This window comes from Cydia splendana, chromosome 22 (assembly GCF_910591565.1).
Source record: "Cydia splendana chromosome 22, ilCydSple1.2, whole genome shotgun sequence".
Taxonomy (NCBI): domain Eukaryota; kingdom Metazoa; phylum Arthropoda; class Insecta; order Lepidoptera; family Tortricidae; genus Cydia; species Cydia splendana.
In genome coordinates, this window is record NC_085981.1 from 12053335 (window position 1) to 12075211 (window position 21877).

Genomic DNA, 21877 nt, shown 5'->3' on the forward strand with positions numbered 1-21877 from the left:
AATTATAGTAATTATTCTAAAATATTACGCAATTTCAGCTAAGGCACAAAAAAGTAGAATTGACATGTTAAAAAAAAAACAAGGGCTAATTTGGTTTTACATATTTCACAAGCTCTGAATGCTAGTAGAATTCATATAATCATATTGATGATTATAGTTCGTTTTTTTTAGCATTAGAAAGAACTTGAAAGAAGGTAAGCGATCTTGACATGTCTTTTAATTAAAAAACGCTTTTTAAACATCAGTGTCTATTACTTATGAAAGCAAAAGAATATAAATGATCGTATTAGATTCATAATTGTTACATATTTGCCGTAACTTATTTTTAAAATGTATTTTTTAATTAAAAGACACATCAAGATTGTTTACCTTATTTCTAATGCTAAAAAAACAAACTATAGGAGTGAGTATAATACATGTATCACAATTCACAATATGACTATGCAGGGCTATAACCGCGAAAATCGAAGTTCGCAAATTGCGGGCATTTTTCTCTGTCACTCTAATTCCGCCTTCATTGGAGTAAAAGAGAAAGATCCCCGCAATTTGCGAATTTCGGTTTTCGCGGTAGCCCCTCAGATCCCCCCTTCCCTTACTAATAAAGCTGGATCCGTACTTGTTCTTTGAAGCGGTTTAGTAAGTAAGTAACAGTTTCTCTATCTTCCATTCTTGACACAATTTTTTGAGTTTTCCATGTAACAAGAGTGCATTGGTCAACAAAACATATGTGTTAGTTATTGTTAATACTTCCTTTACTCAACAAAATCAAAAATGATAATTTTTTAAAGGGATTATTTTAAAAGTTTTTTTATCTAATTAAAATTACAATTTTTTTACTGCAGATCGTTTTTATATCAGGTAAATTCTTTGACTGAAATAAGGCTTATTTAATTTAATTTTAACTTGAAAATAGGCAACTTTACCTAGCCCAGTGCATGTTGGCCGGCAACAGGGCTGTCTTAAACTATGCTGGGGCCCCGGGGCACATAAGAATTTGGGGCCCTTTTGGAAAGTAAAGAAAGCTAATTAAACTAACATTTTTCTACTATGATCTTCTATTTACATATTATGGGTAATCAAATATACTGTTACGGTCTGTCCTTCGGGGCTCTGGGCACGGGCCCCATGTGCCTTTATGGTAAAGACAGTACTGGCCGGCAACAATATAAACAAACTGCATTCTCCAGTGCAAATTATGCAGGTCTTGCATCATTGTTGAACTTCAATTTATTAAGTATTTAATATTCTTAAAGTGACTTGTGTCATACTGACCTTAGGCTCTTCAATAGGCCATTATTTAACATAATATGGATTATCTTCATGTTCAAAGTAACTGGAATTTACAGCGAAACAAAGTGGCTTTGTATTATCAGGTAACCCTAGTGTTTGACAGCCTAAATTTAATTCCAATACTTGGCAGCCGATTAGTCAACCCTATTCCTCAGACAACCTGTCGTCTAGCCAGGCCGGAGATCTCCGGCCAATTGTTTGTTACCCTTGCCTCCCGCTCCCAACACACGCCAGGGACCCCATATTTGTTACGACCGATTTTTTTGCACCCGAGATAATGGGCAGGTGAAAAGCAGCTTCAATTTCATTTAAAAAAAAAACAGCTTTTCCACTGGGGTTAAAATGGCCGGAGATCTCTGGCCGTAACAAATATGGGGTACTTTTTTTTGACAGCTTGGTAGATGACAGGTTAAGATTGAAAGTGGCAACTATTGTTACAGTGTTCAGCACTGAGACATTTATGTTATGTGTGTGTTTATGTTATTTGTGTTATGTTATAAAATAAATAAATAATGTATTTGACACTAACTGACATTGATTTTAAGAGCCATCAAAATAAAAATTACTCATTTTCAAACATTTTTAATTTCATATTGCTAGTAATTCCTACAAAGTTCTATAGACTATTTTGTGTATATATGGCCAATTGGCCAATTCTGCAGGAAACATCAAAACAATATTCATTTAAAGATTATTTTACTAAGATTCACTGCATCATATACTTGTTTGTTTATTTGAATCTATATTTACACCATATATTTACTTTATTTGCATCTTGTGAGATTTTGTATCACTTTCTGGTGTCAGATTGTGCTCATATAGACAAATTCTAAGTTGGAAAATGATGATATTGGTACTAAAACTCTCATTGGTTACAAAAAAAAAAAACAAGAAATCTTGGGCAGACCTTATAAACCTTATAGTGCCCTTAAAGGGGCAGCTTAAGGTCACTAACAACTATCTCTGGCTATAATTATTAAAAACAGATTAATAAATTCAGGGCAACACTATTTTCAACACACATTTCAGAGAAATATCATCTTTTAAGTTGTCTATGTTTAATTCACTTGAAATCACTGCTGTAACCAAATTGTGTTATTAAAATAGGATTTAAAAATATAATATACACGAATTTTCGTAATTCTATTGAGATATTTTGATAACAATTGCATAAGACTATGTAACAATATGATCAATCACTAATATGATAACTTTAAAAATCAATAATAACAATTCATTGACTGCTAGTTTCAGAAATATTTGTTTAAAATGTTGTTGATAATAATATGGATATTATATTACGCATGTTTTCCTTAAAGATTTAGCTATTAGGTCTCTCATATGACTAATCATAAAGTAAAAAGCATGACTGTGGTAAATGTATCAACCATTTTGAGGTAGATATGGAATTGTTTGACATTTGCACATGATATTTTATTCTCAATATTAGACTATTTCAGTGATTTTGTCTGTCTTCTTTTATTATTAACACTTTTCAAAGCAAGAATATATGCCAATATATGTCAGTAAGTTACACCATTTGCATTTATGAATAATGCCACATTACCATATTACTTTTCTAAAGCCAAACTATGACCTTTCCTAATATCTGGAAAGACTAAAATACGGAAATTAAGGGTTGAAAGTTATTTTCAGCACACCCTGGGAGTGTTTTGTTTTTAGGTGCAACAATTTATACTATTGAAAGTGAGTATACATAGCTAATAGTCAAATGACCCCAAGTCTATTGGTTTGGTAAAACACCTAGACTTAAAAGCAGATGAAAATAGAGCAAACCTGAGAGCATTTAACGAAATTACAGTTACACGCGACAAAAAACGTCGCAATAGTTATTTTTTATCTGAACCACTACAAGCAGCAGGGTACAAGACAAAATGGCAACCTGCCTTCTATGCACAATATGCCACTGCATTTAATGACAATAAAATGCATTTTCTGCCAGTGTCCACTTTTGTAAAGCGCCCAGGCATGTTTTATTAAGGATTACGCCCTAAAAACAGAAAATAGATAACGCGCAAGAGACACAGATGAGCTTATGTGGTTGCATCACACAACAATTAACGTGCGAGTTTAGGGTTAGAAAACCACTTGAAAACGACAATTCCTAATTGCAAATAAACAAATTTAGGTCAATTTAGAGGGTTTCATTGTTTTATAACAAAGGACACTAACCGCAGGGGGTTTGATTTTGCATATTCCAGACTTCTCTGCAATTGGTCTTATTTTGCTGATGTACGCCAGAGGATCCAGGAATTCTTCCGGCGTCGGCTCGAACACGGGCGCCTCCGGGGGCACGCTGAACGTAAAATTATCAGGTTTCATGGGGGACGCCGAGTCCCCCATACTAACTTCAACATTGGCTTCGTCACATTTTCCCATTTTTGAGAAAAACTATGCAGTTCACACAAATACAACAAATAATATCACTACAGCATCATCAATCGTTAAGGTATGAATAACGCACGTCCACAAAGAAATAAAAGCATTAGAATTAGTCCTTCCATAAGGAATCACAACGAGTTGATTGAAATTATCACCAACAAATATCAGTGAGTCTTATTGCACGTCCGCCATGCGAAATTGAACTTTCGAAACTGCGGTGTTGCTAGTGGAAAAAAAGAGTACGCATTAAAATTTTATTTTCATGGTGCATTTACGAAAGCTCGTTGTCATAACATAAAGACTGGTACACAAAGTACTGCAATATGCATAATATAAAGTATTTATTATGGTTCAATCGGGCTGCTACGAGTTGGTGCTAGTGACTCAGAAGTGTTCCCTCTTTATTGTTCAGTTCACTTAGGACGAAGACCAAATCGAATTGCCTGTATCATACAATGACCGCAATACGTCTTGCGTCGAATGATGGTCCCTATCCCTATGACAGTTCGTTTATATACGGAGTCTTCGAGCAACACCGGCTTCCGACACATCGGAAGGGAGGGGCCCAAGCGATATCTCACCGTACAAATCTTTCTGCCATTTTTCGCGGGGGGAAAGGTGCACACAGTCGCACTTCTCAGTCTTCTCGCACACTTACATACAAAATCCAATCTACGACGACACAAATACATAGAAAATGACACACGTCAAAGACAAAAATCTTGCAAACCTCGATCTCTTTTTGTGTACGGACGAGTGACAAGTGTCACAACATGCACACTAACACATTTTCGTTGAAGTATGTTATTGTATTCTGAGAGATGAGAAGTCGGATTTGTCGCTCGACCGATCCGCAATTTATACTGAGCGAGCAAAATCGATAAATCCAACAATTACATGAGACTAAAATATAATAATTGTGTTTGAATGTAATTAAACGTATGATATGTAAAAAAAAATATTACATGTGAAATGTAACACTTTCTTTTTGTAAATTTGATGTCCCCGACCTAGAGATGGGTCGCGGGTATTTACCCAATTTACCTACCTAGGTAAATACCCGGTAAATACCCATCTACCCGGTATTTACCCGTATCTACCCAAATGGACGGGTAGATTCATTTCTTGTTGCACATGTCGATTTGTCTTAAAGTGGAGATATAAACCAAGTTAATGGTTGTAATTATTGTGTGTCATTTAAAATGAAATGGTTTAGTGAAACCTTCAGTTGTAACTAAGGAATTTTTAGTGCAAATTTGATAAATATTAAAAAAAGGCCGTCATAAGAGTATTTCTTTTAGATTTGAGTAAATTATCGTACTTATACGTTGATAATACACATTCCAACTCCGGTCGGCGGAAGGTGTAGTTGGGGGGAGGGGGGTAAAAGAGAACTTTTTCATATTTCTTGGAATCTGTCATTAATATCGAAAAGTGTTGTATGTACAAACCTTCGAGCAACACCGGCTTCCGACACATCGGAAGGGAGGGGCCCAAGCGATATCTCACCGTACAAATCTTTCTGCCATTTTTCGCGGGGGGAAAGGTGCACACAGTCGCACTTCTCACACACTTACATACAAAATCCAATGTGTAATGACGACACAAATACATAGAAAATGACACACGTCAAAGACAAATCTTGCAAACCTCGATCTCTTTTTGTGTATGGACGAGTGACAAGTGTCACAACACGCACACTAACACATTTTCGTTGAAGTATGTTATTGTATTCTGAGAGATGAGACGTCGGATTTGTCGCTCGACCGATCCGCAATTTGTACTGAGCGAGCAAAATCGATAAATCCAACAATTACATGAGACTAAAATATAATAATTGTGTTTGGATGTAATTAAACGTATGATATGTAAAAAAAAATATTACATGTGAAATGTAACACTTTCTTTTTGTAAATTTGATGTCCCCGACCTCTTTTTATAGCAAAAAACCGAGTAAACAGGCATTTTTGTGCAGCAGTGTTCACGCGCGCGTCTGGACTCGGTCTAGTGAAAAATCCAAGTGCAACTAGTTTTATTACCCGCGCTAGATTAGATTGACGCGCTAATCTTGTACCTCGGCAGAGGGGAAATAGTGCGAATGCCGCCTCCCTTCCGTGTTGCTCGAAGGTACAAACTAAAGTAGATAAAATTTTCTACAAAAAAGGTTATATACATTTTTGTCCTAAAACTAACTGTATTTGACTTATGAGCTTCCCAATTTGTGATACTGCACAATTTTTTTTTATTATCATTCATAAGTAGTCTTTATTTTCATTTTTCTAATGTATATTAAAAGCGTTTTAAAACATTTCCGGAAGCCAGGGAATGATTTTACACGATTTTCATAATTGTACTGATATGTTAAAATCGAACTTCACCTCATAGCAACCTTTTCGTAATTATATAGTTTGAACATACATTTTATGTAACATTCTAAAAAAATACTTAAATTAATCTTATTTATACTCACATACCATTAAACACATCAAATTTACTATTACTACTACTTACTATTTACCCGCGGGTAGGTAAATATCGGGTATTTACCGGGTAAATACCCGCTCTCGGGTATTTACCCATCTCTACCCCGACCTCTTTTTATAACAAAAAACCGAGCAAACAGGCATTTTTGTGCAGCAGTGTTCACGCGCGCGTCTGGACTCGGTCTAGTGAAAAATCCAAGTGCAACTACTTTTATTACCCGCGCTAGATTAGATAGACGCGCTAATCTTGTACCTCGGCAGAGGGGAAATAGTGCGAATGCCGCCTCCCTTCCGTGTTGCTCGAAGTACGGAGTAGTTGTCACGAAAAATGTTAATGAACATTTCTTGAAAGTTTTATCGCATTAATTTATTTAGTAATGTAACATTTAAGCAATACAAATACGGTAAAACATATTTCTTCAATTATTCTATAAATTTATGCCCAACCACAAGGAGACGAGCAGCTTCAAGATCCACTAGAAACAAAGACAAATTATTCTTGCCATGTTCTAGAGTTAAGCTTCACAAAAACAACTCGTTCTGTATGGCTATCCAAATTTATAACCAGCTGCCTAAATGTATCATAGAATGTCCTACAAATCGCTTCAAGAAAACACTTACGGAATGGCTGCTAGGCAAATGTTTTTACTCCGTAAAGGACTATTTAGTAAATAATATCTAGTTGCCAAGATCCTAATAACCATAAGATCTGACATCATTACTTAAAACTATAAAATGGTAAGGTACCTACTTTTTTGATTTGACCAAGTAATTTATTTTTGTGTTATATTTAGACATTGAATTTTCAGTGATATCATTGAACATTAGTGTATATATTGATTTGATAGATTGTTTTTGTACTTGTAAATAACTTATTGTAAATATTATTGCATGCCTTCTCTGGTAGAACATAAGACGCTCTTAAAAATGTTATCACCTTATGTGGTTACTGTAAAATAGGGATTTAACTACTGAAATAAGCACGAATGTAAAATAGCACATGTGAATATATTCACGACTTCCGATTGACAAACAGTTTATTTTTCTATACGTAGACAGCCTACATTGCACTCCTCCACGATAAATTATTAATAACACATCAAAAAACTAAAAGGACTCCCTTAATGAGTACAACAACAAAACTATAGATCTAACCTAGTAATTCCCTTAAGGCGGCATTGCCTAAAAGGACGAGCCTGGGGCGGTGACGGTGTGTTCGGTAAAGAAACATTTGGCGACGGAAGCGCGCTAGGTAAAGCATCTTGAAAAATAGGCGACCCAGGTGGTGACTTAGAGGGAGAAATGCTCGGTTGAGACGCATGCTCCGGAAACACCACCATGTCTGACGTCGATCCCGCCGACCGCGTGACTGAGTCCGTCCGGGTCTCAATTTCCATTCCGTCAGGGTTATTTGTTACATTAAGTTTACGAACTCTTTCATTATCAGGATTTGTACGGATATCAGGTTCCAAAGTTTCTGGAACGGGATATACAAGAGACTGTCTACCCGATCGCCGCTTCAATTGATCGACATGTCTATGTACCACTGACCCATCAGCCCCCTTGACGCTATAATCACCCGACCCGGTTCTATGCACTATTTGACCTGGAGCCCATTTTTCCCCCTTAAGGTATTGCCTATACCAAACCTCTTCTTGTAACCCTAGTTCCCTATGTGTTCCTCCCGCAGCTAACTTCTGCCGTTGCTGCGCCAGACGGACCACGGCCCTAGTGTCGGGCTTCAAAGTGTCGAGCTTGGTACGAAGACTCCTACCCTGAAGTAATATGGCTGGACTCTGGCCGGTAGTGGGGTGAACCGTATTTCTATAATATAACAAATAAGTCCATAGAGCCTTATTTACATCATTTTTTTCATAAATTGCTTTTTTGATTACTCTCTTTGGAGTTTTTACCGTAACTTCAGCCAGACCGTTTGAAGCGGGATGATAAGGTGCAGAAAAAATATGTTCGATACCGAGTCCCTGGCTGAAATTTCGCATTTCGGTACTAGAGAAAGGTGGCCCATTATCTGAAACTATTTGTTTGGGTAACCCCCACCTGCTAAATAATTCGCACAAAATGGTAATTACAGCAGTAGCTGTGGTACTAATCATGTGGAATATTTCCACCCATTTGGACATCGCGTCAATTACTACAAGATAAGTCTTTCCGGCAATTGGACCCATAAAGTCGAGATGAATTCTAGACCATTGCCGATCCGGCCAAGGCCACATGCAAGGCGCTTGCTTTGGTGGAGCATCCGCTTGTACTGCACACGCGTCGCACTCGCGGCACATGCGTTCTACTGCCTCGTCGACCCCGGGCCACCAGACATAACTCCTAGCTAAAGCTTTAGACTTCACTATACCCATGTGAGGCTCGTGGAGCATCCGTAATACCCGATCCCTGCATGACTCCGGAATCACTAACCTGTAACCCCACATAACGCAACCCAGCTCTTCGTATAGTTCGACCTTCCTATTAAAAAATGGTTGTAGCCCAATTATGTCACAATCTGCGGGCCAACCCTCTCTAATGTACCTTAAAACCCGTGCCATTATGGGATCCCGAGCAGTCTGTGAACAAACCTCACCATAGTTGAGCAACAGAGCCTGCTGAATAAAATGGGCGCTGTCGGGCTCGTTTCTCCGCACTGGACTATCGGTAACCGAGACAACCCGTCTACTCCATTTTCGTTTGTACGAACATACTCGATAGTGTACGTATATGCTGATAAAATCAGAGCCCAGCGTTCCATGCGACTAGCGGCCATAGCTGGTATTCCTGTGTGCGGCCCGAAAATGGATACCAACGGTTTGTGATCAGTCCTAAGTGTGAAATGCCTACCATATAGATACTGATGGAATTTATTGACGCAAAAAATTATTGCCAACGCTTCACGGTGTATTTGAGAGTAATTTTTCTCTGCGTCCGTTAGCGTCCTAGAAATGTAAGCGACTGGACGTTCACCCCCTCCACTCTGGTTTGGTTGCGACAAAACTCCACCAATTCCCCGTGCTGACGCATCACAAGTCAAACTCAGAGGACGATCTGGGTCATAGTAGGCTAAAACCGGCGCAGTGGATAACACTGTTTTAATTTCTACGAACGCCTGCTCACAATCTTTCGACCAGTGCCATTCAACGTTCTTCTTTAGTAAATCATACAGTGGTACGAGCCGTCCACTTAAGTGCCTAACAAACTTTGCATAAAAGTTAATCAACCCAAGAAATGACCGCAACTCTGTGATAATACCCGGTCGGGGTATCTTGGTGATTGCTTCTATTTTATCCGGGTCCGTCTTGACCCCGTCCTTACTTAGAACATACCCCAAATATTTAATCTCGCTAACTAGGAATACACATTTCGCAGCCTTCAATCTTAACCCGTTTTGACGTAACCGACTGAAAACTTTCTCTAACGCTTGTAGATGCTCCGACACATTCTTGCCCCCAATTACTACGTCGTCCAAAAACACTTCGGCGTTGGGAATTCCGCCTAACACAGTACACATAATTCGTTGGAAAATACCTGGGCTAGAAGCAAGACCGAAAACAAGCCTGTTGTATTTGAATAAACCACGATGAGTATTTATAACCGTGCAGTTGTTAGACGAATCCAACACTATTTGATTGTACGCTTGTGATAAATCGATCTTTGAAAAGAAACGTGATTCGCCCAATCGAACAATTAAATCGTCAATCTTTGGTAGTGGATAGCGGTCTACTAATAATGCCGGATTAACAGTCGCCTTGTAATCCGCACAAATCCTTAAGGAGCCGTCTGGTTTGTTTACTGGTACCAATGGAGAGGCCCAGTCGGAACAGTCGACGGGCTCGATGATGCCGTCGCGTAGCATGGCGTCCAGCTCGGCGTCGACGCGTGCGCGTAACGCGTACGGCAGCGGACGCGCACGGTGGAATACCGGGACCGCGCCGGGCCGCAACTGCAACGTCGCTTTACCGCCCGTGTACCGCCCTAATCCGCCTTGAAACAACTCCTTATACCTGTCACATAAAGTTTTAATGTTATCAGTTAATTTAGGATTTTCATTATTTCCACCTACATGATGACAGTTATCAAAAATCGGAATGCCTGTTTTTAATTCCACTAACCAATGTCGACCTATTAATGGGGTTTTACCACCCTTAATCACAAACAACTCTAACTCTTTCTCTGTAGCACCATAACGAACCTTGGGCTTTATCATTCCGGAAGGAGTCAGTGGTGTTCCGTTGTAAGACGTAAAAGAAGCACCTGGTGGTTGTAAAGGAATATCCTTGAAATAGGTGTGGTATGTCTCACTACTTATGCAGGACGCAGCCGCACCCGTGTCGACTTCCATAGTCAGTGAATGATTATTTATGGAAACAGGTAATCTCACCGGTGGATAATAGTCACTTAAGCATAAGTGATGAAAATCTTCCTCCTGCAGGGCCTCCAACGTGCGATGCTCTTCTCCGTCATCTTCCGTTTTCCCGCATAGTTGATGTAGATTAGTCCGTCTATCGCGCGACCCCTCCGTTGTCAGTTCTGGACAGACACGACGCAAATGGCCAATGCGCCGGCACCGGCTGCACTCGTAACTCCGGAACCTGCAAGTCTGGTAAGTATGGCTGTTCGCACCGCACCCGCCGCAGTGGTGGGTGCCTCCGCCCGAACTCCGCCCTGGTGAACCACCATGTCCGCGCGATCCGCGCGTCCCGCCACGTCCTCCGTGGCCGCCAGCGTTGATACGCCGACCGTATGCCGCGGTTATAGCGTGTACTGGGTCCGCTCCCGCCCCAGCACCCTCGCCGTTAACCGCTCCCGCCGAACCGTCAACCGCAGCCGAATCTTTGATTGCGGCCTCTAAAGTCGTCGCTTTCTTAACCGCGTCCGAGAAGGTCAAACCTTCATCTTCGGCAAACAAACGTTCTCTAATCTGATCGCTTCTGATACCACATACGAACTGGTCCCGCAGATCAGTGTTTAGATTAGTCGCAAATTTACAAAACCGGGCTGCCTTCTTCAACTCCGCCACATAATCGCTGATACATTCCGTGCCCTGTCTCTTTTGCCTAAATCTGTAACGTTCCGCTAAAACTGACGGAGTCGGTTGTAAATGATCTTTGACTAATTTGACAACTGCATCGTATGTTAGCTCCGATGGTTTCTTCGGACTCGCGAGGTTCGTTATCAGCTCATACGCCTCGTCCCCGACTGTAGCTATCAATGTAGGCAGTTGATTCTCCGGTTTGATATCATTTACCTTAAAATACATTTCCATTCTTTCAATGTAAGCCGACCATGTTCCGTTTTTAACGTCAAACTCTTTTATTTTACCAATCGGCATTTTCTTGCCCTATTTTATATATGTATGGTGAGAATAAATTACCGCAGGCACGCTTTTCCTTATTTCCTTTCGTCGCCAGTGTAAAATAGGGATTTAACTACTGAAATAAGCACGAATGTAAAATAGCACATGTGAATATATTCACGACTTCCGATTGACAGACAGTTTATTTTTCTATACGTAGACAGCCTACATTGCAGTTACATATCAGAATACCGAAAATCGATTTACCTAATTTTGAATCACCTATGCTCGTTTCACCTATTTTAAAAATACCTAATGATCAATTAACCTAAGCTCATAACACCTAATGAACGAATTACCTATTGCACGTTTCACCTACAACTGGTTTACCTAAGCTCAGAATACCTATGGTCGATTTACCTAAAGTTGAAACACCTAATACTCGAAATACCTAAAGCTAATATAGGTACCTAATACACGAAACACCTAATGTTGATATACCTAATGCACGAAATACCTAAACTCGGTATACTTAATGATCGAATTACCTAAAGTTAACACACCTATTGCACGAATTACCTAAAGTCGGTATACCTAATGATCGAATTACCTAAAGTTAACATACCTAATGAACGAAATACCTAAATTCGATACACCTAATGCACGAAATACCTGAAGTCGATGAACTTAATGAACGAAATACCTAAAATCAAAAATATAATTATTGTTTAGTAGAATATTATTAGGACATACAACATTTGGTATAATTTTTTTAGCCAAATCATTCAATTGGCTTACTATTTTTTATTATAATATAAGGTCTAGTCATATGAGAGTCGAGATAGGTTCGACGACGAGCAAAGCGAGGAGGAGCGTGTTAGGTTAACTGCGACCAAACAGTGCCAAAACCGACTTTTATTTCATCGTCATGATGTTAACTTACAAAAATTAAGTTTTTGATAAGATAAGAAAAAATAACTAATTTTGTATTAGACTTACGAAATCATTCTACTACCTAAAAAGTAGCGTTTCAAAAAGTGTATTTTTAAGTTGTTATCCAAACAAACAGTTTCTACTGTAAGGTTGGGAAATCATACGATTTATTGGGTGGAGTTGCCACTTGCTCATTCGGCAAAATGATATGAATTTTGTGCTAGGTATATAGACTTTAGGTATTTCGTGCATTAGGCATATCGACATTAGGTAATTTGTTCAGGATGTATATCAACTTTAGGTATTTCGTGCGATAGGTTTAACAGTTTTAGGTATTTCGTCCATTAGGTAAATCAAGTTTAGGTACATCGTTCATTAGGTATATTCTCGGAGTAATTAACAATGGAGCCGCCATTAACAGGCGTTCCCCTCTGTCGAAAATAGGCGGCCAATGGTCAACAACTTGTCAACCATATGTATGGACTGACATTTATCTGACATGACGTACCTATACATTTGATGTGCCCCTCCCCCGCAAAAAACGGCAGACTATTTTGTACCGAAAATTTTAGACATGGCGTCTCCGTTGGTTATATCCTCTAAGGGTATATTAGCTTTAGGTGTATCGTCCATTAGGTATATCAGCTATAGGTGTTTCGTGCATTAGGTATAATAGCTTTAGGTGAAACGTGCAGTAGGTAAAACGTGCTTTAGGTATATCGTGCATTAGGTGTTTCGTCCATTAGGTTATTTGAGCTTAGGTATTATAAACTTAGGTCAGTCAATGTTTAGGTAAAATGATCGATAGGTCATTTAAAAATAGGTGAATCAAGCATAGGTGATTCAACATTAGATAAATCAGTTTTCGGTATTCTGATATGTAACCCCTTATGTACATAATTCAACTATGTTCTCGCAATAAAAAATATTGATTGATTGATTAAAAAACGCTATTACCAGTCTTCCTGCTCGGATTTGGTTTGGCTCGCGGCTCGCCTAACATGAACGACGACGAGCACACCGAACACTGCTGTGACACTAACGAACTGAGTCTTACCTTACAAGTCTACTGACTAGACAAAATGAGTTAGGTGCGTTGATTACTGTTAGTGTCGTGTAGAAAGAGAAAAATCATATTTGTTGATCAAATTTGAACAAACTTGTCAGAAAAGGCCTTTTAAATTTAAAATTGATCTCCTTGTTTGTTCGTTTTTTCGTGTATTTACCAGTGCGTAGTTAATTAGTTATGGTCCAAATGGAAGAACAACTTATGAAATAAAATAAATGGCCTCTCCAAACGTCAACGACAATCGCATCCCATTTGCAATGCGTTGCGGCATTTGGTCAATCTATAATTCGTTGCTCCTACTTAGCCAGCAATCCATCTAAATCTTATGACTTTTGTTGCAACGTCTATAGGAGCCTTTTACTAACCTTTAAGCTGGCCACACTGAACACGACGGTGCCCTACAATGAGTACAAGCTTTACAAAAATCTAGCTAGCTCTGTAAACGCGCCGTCTCGAATGCAATCGATGAAATCACATCCGTCATCCGCCATTTGCGAAAGTAGCCGATCGCTGCTCCGCAGCGCGAGTGTCGTACGTTCGAGTATGTCGAGAGTGTAATTTGTTATTTTCAATTAAACTGTGACTTCAGTGCGGGATTTGAGCAGTTAAAATGATTGTGAGATTTTTGAGCGTGCTGTGCCTGGGAGTTTTGGTGGCTTCGGCGCACAATGCCGAAGGAAACAACGACAATGAAGGTTCGTAATTATAATCTTCAGTATATTTATTTTTTATCGGTCCCAGTTTTATTTATAAACAGTGTGGAAAATATAAATCAACTTATTTTAAGATTTGAGAGGAGTTCGTTCGCCTGAGAATTACTTTTATCTCATAAATTGTGGCTTGGAAGTATATGTTACGAAATTTTCTTTAAAGTTCGTTTGTGATTTTCTTATTAGGGTCTGTATTATTTTCCTGACTTTCTAATATGTCCCGCGGTTGATTATTATGTCGGCGAGCGGGTCGTGGGTGTAGAGTTGATAGCATAACCGGCCCGACGACTTCTGAGGTTGAGCCTGGCCAGTGCCCATAGCGCGTGCATACGGCTTGCACACACGTGCATGCCTGTGTAGGTGTAGTCTGATTCACACCGGGTGTTAGCACTTGGTCCCATTTCCGAACGAATCACCTGAGTAGCAGATGAATGACCTGTACACCAAACATGTTACTTTGCTTCTGTCTAAGTATCTCTTAGCTCTGTGTTTAGCTACTTCCAAATAAAAGTTTTTGGAAAGGAATTTTAAGAATATTATGTATTTTTTAACACAGTTCTTTAAAATATTTTATCTCTACCATATTAAATACTAAAATCAATCTAATAATAAAATTGTAAGTCATAATCCATAATCTTTACATAATCATTAAAAAATTGTATTCTTGTCTATAAAAAAGTGTATCTAGTGCATATGAAAAGAATGATAAAAACATAAGATGCTATTCAGGAGATAGTTAGTAAAAGTAACAGAAATGTAGAATAGACATATGCAAAATGTGTCACTGAAAAGAAAAGATTGATATGCATCTTTCTTATGCTGTGAAGAACTTTACTTGTTTAGTTCAGTAGCTCAACAGATCCATCTATATCAAAAGTACTGGTTTCATTTATCTCATTCGCCAATATATTGAGTTGAATGAAGAATTTGATAGATAATTTCATTCAATATGAATCACTCAAATAAATTAATGTATGAATCAAAGACTTAACGAGGCGTCCTTGTCACTCTCTAAGCGAATGAGCAAGTAAATGAAAAGAATTTTTAACTGAACTGCTGAAGTAAGGAACTAAATGAATCCGAGCTGAATGAAAGAGTGACATTAAGTGAAGTACTTCATTTGAATCTTTCATTTGCGAACTACTCATGTCTAATGTAGAAAACCTTGCCTATGATTCAGATAAGAGCAGCCTACCCGTCTCCAGTTATAAAGTGCCAGCTAGATCCTGAATACAACAATAAATATTTATTACAATATTAAAGGGGCCTTACACTGTGTCGATGTCCAGTACGTCTAGCCCAGTATTGTGGGACCTGGGGTCTGTTTCTCAAAAGCTTGTGTGTCACTTTTTGACAGCTTTTGTTAGAAAGGGACTTCCACAGTTTTTGAGAAACGGGCCCCTGCTGGTATAATAACAACAAGTTCACAATAATCGAAATTAAACTTCTGTGAGACATATTTTAAAATATTTAGATCACCACAGTTGCACTTACTTGTATTTTTATCACAAGTAAGTTCACAATACACTAGGTAGTAGTAGTAGTAGTAATCACTTTATGTGGACAACACAGGTTAACATAAAATTTTACAGAAATAGAGGTATAAAGGCGAATTTATCCCTATAAGGCAGTGGTTCCCAAAGTTGACTGGGCTCTGATCCACCTAAACTGCCAAATTCGGGACCCACTTCTAGACCGTTCTAAAAAGGGGCCATAAAATATTCCATGGTAGTTTCAGGGCCCACTAAATATTCACTATGGGTTGACCCATAGTTTGGGAAATGCTGGCCTACTGTCCTACCCAGTAGATAAGATAATATTTTACTGTCAAAATTGTGTAAAAAGTATAACATCTTATAAATACAAAGGTATCAACAATTTTGCCCATATTTTGCTGTTGTACTAATTCCTCAATATAATTAAAACCATTTTCATTTATAACACAGTTGCATTTCTTTCGTTTAGTTGTTTTATAAAGAGTGTAGTGATATCATAGGCCTGTGTGGGCCCACATTATAATACAAAATGGATAGCAACCAGAGTTACCTAATATTTACCTCGCATTAAGTAGATAATGTAGATAAGAATGATAAGAGCCAACCTACTTCAGTCCTAGTGAGGCAGTGTGTATATGTACTTGTACAAACAGCCAAACTCCTAACTGTACATCGGTGGACCTTATTACAAAAGGCATAAGGTCCACCGATGTACAGTTAACAGTGTGGGCGATGGTACAGTTATGGTGTTATACATAAATATCTGTCAAATCTAACAAAACAATTGATAATTGTTAGTCCTTATTCATCATTTTGACATTTCTGTCTGTTAGAAAGAGTCAAAATGTGAGGAAACCTGCATACATCTGCAAAATTCAAAGGTGTACGACTATAGCCGAAACCCGAAACTCCGAGAGGAGGCCTGTGCCCAGCAGTGGGCCGTATAAGTATATAGGCTAAAAAAAATTAATCTAGTAGAAACACAATGGTTTTAGTGTTGTTTGAGTAATCATAGGTAATTAATTACAAATTGAGCGCATGAAATCTGATAGCAATCAAATTTAGGTGCTGGCATCAAAGTAAATATGTAGGTATATACATAACATATCTGTTGTCATCAAAATTTTTTTTATTTATTTTTTATTTATTTATAATAACGGTACAGCTATCATGACAGTTGCCCAATGCGATAGTGTAGCAAATATTTAACCTAGGACTTAATACTATTATTATTTCAAAGAATTACATATAACATAATACAAACAAAGTGATTTTATTGAAGTCATTCTCAGAACAATGGAACACATCAATCCGGGTAGCAACTCGATTGAGCGTGCGCAAAGCTCTCGTCCACGGCGCCTCGCGCAGCAGGCCGGTGCGCGCGCGCGGCTCCGCCAGCAGCGGGGGTCGGCGTCGGCGCCATACATACCGCGGGGGCGCGCACAGGCTCACCGTGGCCAGTACCCGCGGGTTACTGATTCTACCGCGCAACAATTTAAATATATAGGATGTTAGAGCAAGCTCCCTCCTAACCTCCAACTGGTTATACCCTACCATTCCCAGTATAAATAAAGTTGGGTACATAAGGGGGTAAAAAGGGTAAACACCATAACATTTCAGGTACAAAATCCTCACAAATTTATTTTGTACTCGTTCCAGCATTAATTTGTATTTGGATTCGTGCGGGCTCCAGATACTAGCGTTCATCTCGAGGTGGCTTTTTACAAGAGCCTCGTACAATGCACTATTAATATTAATATTGCGTCAGCAATAAGAGTAGGTACTTACATACTAACGTATGAGGAGTAGGGTTGCCATAAATATAGAGAAGTTGAGAGACAATAGGGCATTTCACTACTAGTCAAATCAGTTTCTTTTTCGAACTGTCGAAACGATTTTGCTAATATAAAATTTATATGAAACACTAGCATGTGACGTCACGATCAAATTAAACTCTTTATAGTTTTATACGGATTAAAAAAAAAAAGAAATGGTGTCTTAAAATAACTGCTGTCTATCTATTAAGCCCTTTTATTCTGGGTTAGAGTATGTTCTCTTAGCTCTGTGTGCCCCTTCGCAAAGGCTTTCTCCAGCTCTTTCCATTGGGGTCTGTCGTCTACGTTTCTCTATTAATCTTCTGTTGCTTTATTTCTTGCATGGTGTAAAATAATCTATTTTAAATACAGTGAAATACCCTGTTTATTTTTACCGGAACATTAGCAAAAGTAGCGTAGCGAGATATATAGAAAGAAACAAGTGATAGAAACAAAATAAATAAATATTTGGGGACAATCTTACACAGATCGACCTAGCCACAAACTAAGCAAAGCTTGTACTATAGGTATTAAGCGAATATATATACATAAAAAGATAAATGCGTATTAAAATACTAGAAACATCCATCTCGGAACGAGATTCGAAGCCCATGACTCGTTCTCTTTTCGCGCTTATTATACTATGCTTGAATGACTGCTCGGAGCAGTTGTGAGCCGAGCGCACCCAAATGGCATCATGTCTCAAAACGGGACATGTCCCGTCGTACTGGAACGTATGGCAACCCTAATGCAGAGTAATTTACGTAGAAACGCTGCCTTGTTCCGCTATTATTCAAGTTTCAAGGGATTCTAGTTTCAACTGCCGCAAGCTGGGTAATCTGAAACTTTGAATTAATATGTGTATTATTAGAACAAACAATACGAAGTTAATCTGCGACGCTAAATGTTAACCGGGGTTAAATTGTATTGGAAACAATGTTGATGGCATGTAGTAAAACGAGAAAGGGATTATTACAGCCTAAGCCACAGAATAAATAATAGTACTACGTACAGAAGGCTTACGGCTAAACCCCTGTTTAGGTATAGCAAACGGCCTTAAATGTTGCCGATTGGACATATTATATATACTTTATGTCATTGTTCCTGCAACCAAATGCGATGCAGTGTTTACTTGCTTTAGTAGTATATTTATTTATTAGTATACAAGTTTATAGTAGCGATCATGGCATAGTCAAAATGCCGTATTATAGGCTTTAGTGACCAGGGGCCCATTTCTCGAACGATATTAGACTAATATTATTAGTCCACGAACTGTCAAATCGTAAGGATTGCCATGACAACACACTAATAATATTAGACTAATATCGTACGAGAAATGGGCCCCTGAATGTTCTATACGATAGGTAGGTACAGCTTTGAATTTCTTCGCAGAGCCAATGGCCAGTCTCGCTATTTAATAGTTTACAATTTTAGTTTCCGCCGTAGCCTCAAGACACTTAGTTCGTCCATGAGAATTGGGCAACGAACGCCAACGCTATCGCCAGTTAATTGCTTTGCTAAACGAAGAAAAGCTTTTGTGAGCGCTACTCATTAAATGGTGTTTCGTTGTAATGTTTAGGTAGCACGTACGTAGGTTTTAGAGTGAATTTTCTAGTGTTTATAGGCTATGCAACGATATATTTCTGGTTGAAAATACTTTTTCTTGTAAATTGCTTCTGTTTTACTAAGACCCAAACAAAGCACGAGTTATAAAAACTTTATAATTTAGGTTTTCAACTCGCGCATAGTTTAAATTAGGGCAAAGTAAATAAGTTGAACTTTATAAATAGCAGTACACATTTAACTTTGTCATAGTAGAAATAGAAAATATTAATTTGGCGTAAAAACATACATTAGGTTATAGCAAATTAAATAAGTAAAGAAACGTAGGCACACCAAATAGGATGCCGCTCAGCATAAGCAGTGTCTGTAAGACACGGCGCTGGTTTTCAGGGCACCCAAAATTAAAACTAAAACTTAAAACGAATACAGAAACAGAACAGATAGAAACAGAACAAGACAGAACACGAGTAAGAAAGAAGGAGAGAGAGAGATCACATATATTTCTCATAGTTCACAAATCTGTATTTCTTTTGGAATATGTCCGCTTAGTTATAAAGTTTGGGTTGCGAGTAAATACTTTTTTAGGTTGTACTTAAAAGAGGTAACGGATTTGTAGTTTCTGATTGGTGGCGGTAAATTGTTCCAACCATAGCTGCTTGTTGACAGGGGCGTATTTACCCTAGGGCCATCCGGGCCATGGCCCGGGGCGCCATCCCCCGGGGGCGGCATATGCCGCCCCTGGCGGATTGCCTTTTGTTTTTCTTCCTTGACTTCTGGGGCGGCGAAACGCATTGGCCCGGGGCGCCAAATTTCAAAATACGCCCCTGCTTGTTGAGGATGTTGAGATCGGACAACTAATTGTGACATGCAGCTGTAAAATATATTGTTATTACCATTTTATTTGTATTTTACATAATAAATTGATGAAATCACAATTCCTTTAATACTTTCTTATTTTTTGAAACGTTATCATGCTCAAACGGCTTTAAAAGAAAGTGCCACGGCCCTCAGACGTCATTGAATCAAAGAAAAACATTATTATGCGCAAACGCATCAAAGAGAGCTAGACGTCCTGGAATGTTGACATTCCAAAGGCAAAAGGTGACGGAATACGGCGACCAACCAGTTTTATTTATAGTTCGTTACCTTAACGGGATGACTCACTCCAGTCCATTCAAGGACTAATCAAGGTAGAAATTATAACTTTGTTTATTTAAACTATTATGGCGTTGTCGCTCTGTTTACATTTTAATATAGACTTACCTACCTATCGAACTCCATATCTAATGTAGTGAAAAAGGTATTACATATTGTTAAGGGCGGTCTGAAAGACAGAACTGTGTGATGTTATTAAATTGTACAACGGGACTTAATCGCGTATTTAAGTTTTAAGATTTACCTCCGACGTTTCGAGGACGCCGTTATCCCCGTGGTCTCGGAGAAGACTGGCTTAAGTTGACATCAACATCTTCTAGACCACGGGGACAACGCCGTCCTAGAAACGTCGAAGGTAAAACTTAAGAGCCAACGGGAGTGGTCATTTCTCCATACAAACGTACTCCTCGTTTTCCTCCGTGGTTTTTGAAGCTAGAGTAATGATTTTTTCAACACAGATTAATATTGTCAATATCTGTGTCGGACCGTTTTGCTTTTTTTGATATTTTTGTTTTTTAAGGCGCTAGAGCCCTTCAAAAATGGCCAAAATGGCCTAATTGACTATGCCGCAATGAGAGGCGACATTCAAAACTGATATCAATTAGCCAAAAAAGCAAAACGGTCCGACACAGATAATTTTATAATCATTTAGATTTCCAAATTTGGTTACGATTGGTTAAGTTTTGGAGGAGGAAACAGAGGAGTACGAAACCTCGATTTTTGAGATTTTTACGCAGGATTTTTCGCCTTGTCCTTATCGCACTACTTTTAGGTGCCGCTTCCGTTAGCGAGACGGGTATATTTACCTAAAATATTTAAAACTCAGCTCCTGTTTCGTCTTAAATACGCGATTAAGTCCCGTTGTACAATTTAATAATGTGTAAAAACCGTGAAAGTTTAAATCAGTACTGTGGGATGTATTTTAAACTAGATTTGGTTGTTTACTTTCCTTCAACTCTGTTAATTAAGCCTGTTCTTATGGGGCGACATGTTCGTTTAATCAAAAAAGCTACTTAATAAAGTATAAAAAAACCTATTACATAATATTATGTAGGTACATTTCACTCTTTCCATTTAAAACGGTTTGTTTACTTTGTTTCCCACATCACATTATTTTTTCTTTATAAAGTTGGAGTTTTCAATTTACATTTTGTTTTTTGAGCGTTTGTTTTTTCAAATTCTCGTGCTAGCTACAAAAAAGTCCCATTAAATATCAAAAGGCTTAGATAAAAGGCACCAATACCTATAATATTCCTATAATAATTTCAATTGTCCTATAATATTTATTTATTTATTTATTTATTTAATGCAACACACTTCAAAAGGGCTAAACTACACTCGGGAACTATAAATAAACCTTGAACAATAATGTCACTCGACACCACATCTGTGCAGTTCCGGATATTAAAAAAAACGCACCTGTCGCACTCGTTCAGAAACAGGTTGAAAAAAAGCGAGGGGATTGTCGATGGTTTTTGCGCACAATAAATGTGGCAAACGAGAATTTGAGCACTCGTTGATGGAGTCTGGGAGTGGTTTGTTTACTTAGTGATAAGAGGAATGTTAATAGAGATAACAAGAATACGACTTATGGTTTAGTGAATATTGTGCGATATAAGGTGTTTTATAGAATACATTCTAGTATTAATAATTTATTAATTG

At 38.3% G+C, this 21877-nt stretch overlaps 2 protein-coding genes across 2 annotated transcripts in view; one reads left to right on the forward strand and one right to left on the reverse strand.

Moving 5' to 3' along the window:
- The window catches only part of LOC134801431 (lysine-specific demethylase 5), a 56443-nt gene extending 52521 nt beyond the window's left edge, over positions 1 to 3922 (reverse strand). The window contains exon 1 of the mRNA XM_063773986.1: positions 3484 to 3922. Coding sequence (XP_063630056.1) covers positions 3484 to 3690 — 207 coding nt within the window. The 5' untranslated portion in view covers positions 3691 to 3922. The remainder of the gene's footprint in view (positions 1 to 3483) is intronic.
- Positions 3923 to 13945: 10023 nt separating this feature from the next.
- LOC134801432 (calsyntenin-1) overlaps positions 13946 to 21877 on the forward strand; it is a 344316-nt gene continuing 336384 nt past the window's right edge. Inside the window, exon 1 of the mRNA XM_063773987.1 lies at positions 13946 to 14172. Within this exon, the coding sequence (XP_063630057.1) occupies positions 14088 to 14172 (85 nt within the window). The 5' untranslated portion in view covers positions 13946 to 14087. The remainder of the gene's footprint in view (positions 14173 to 21877) is intronic.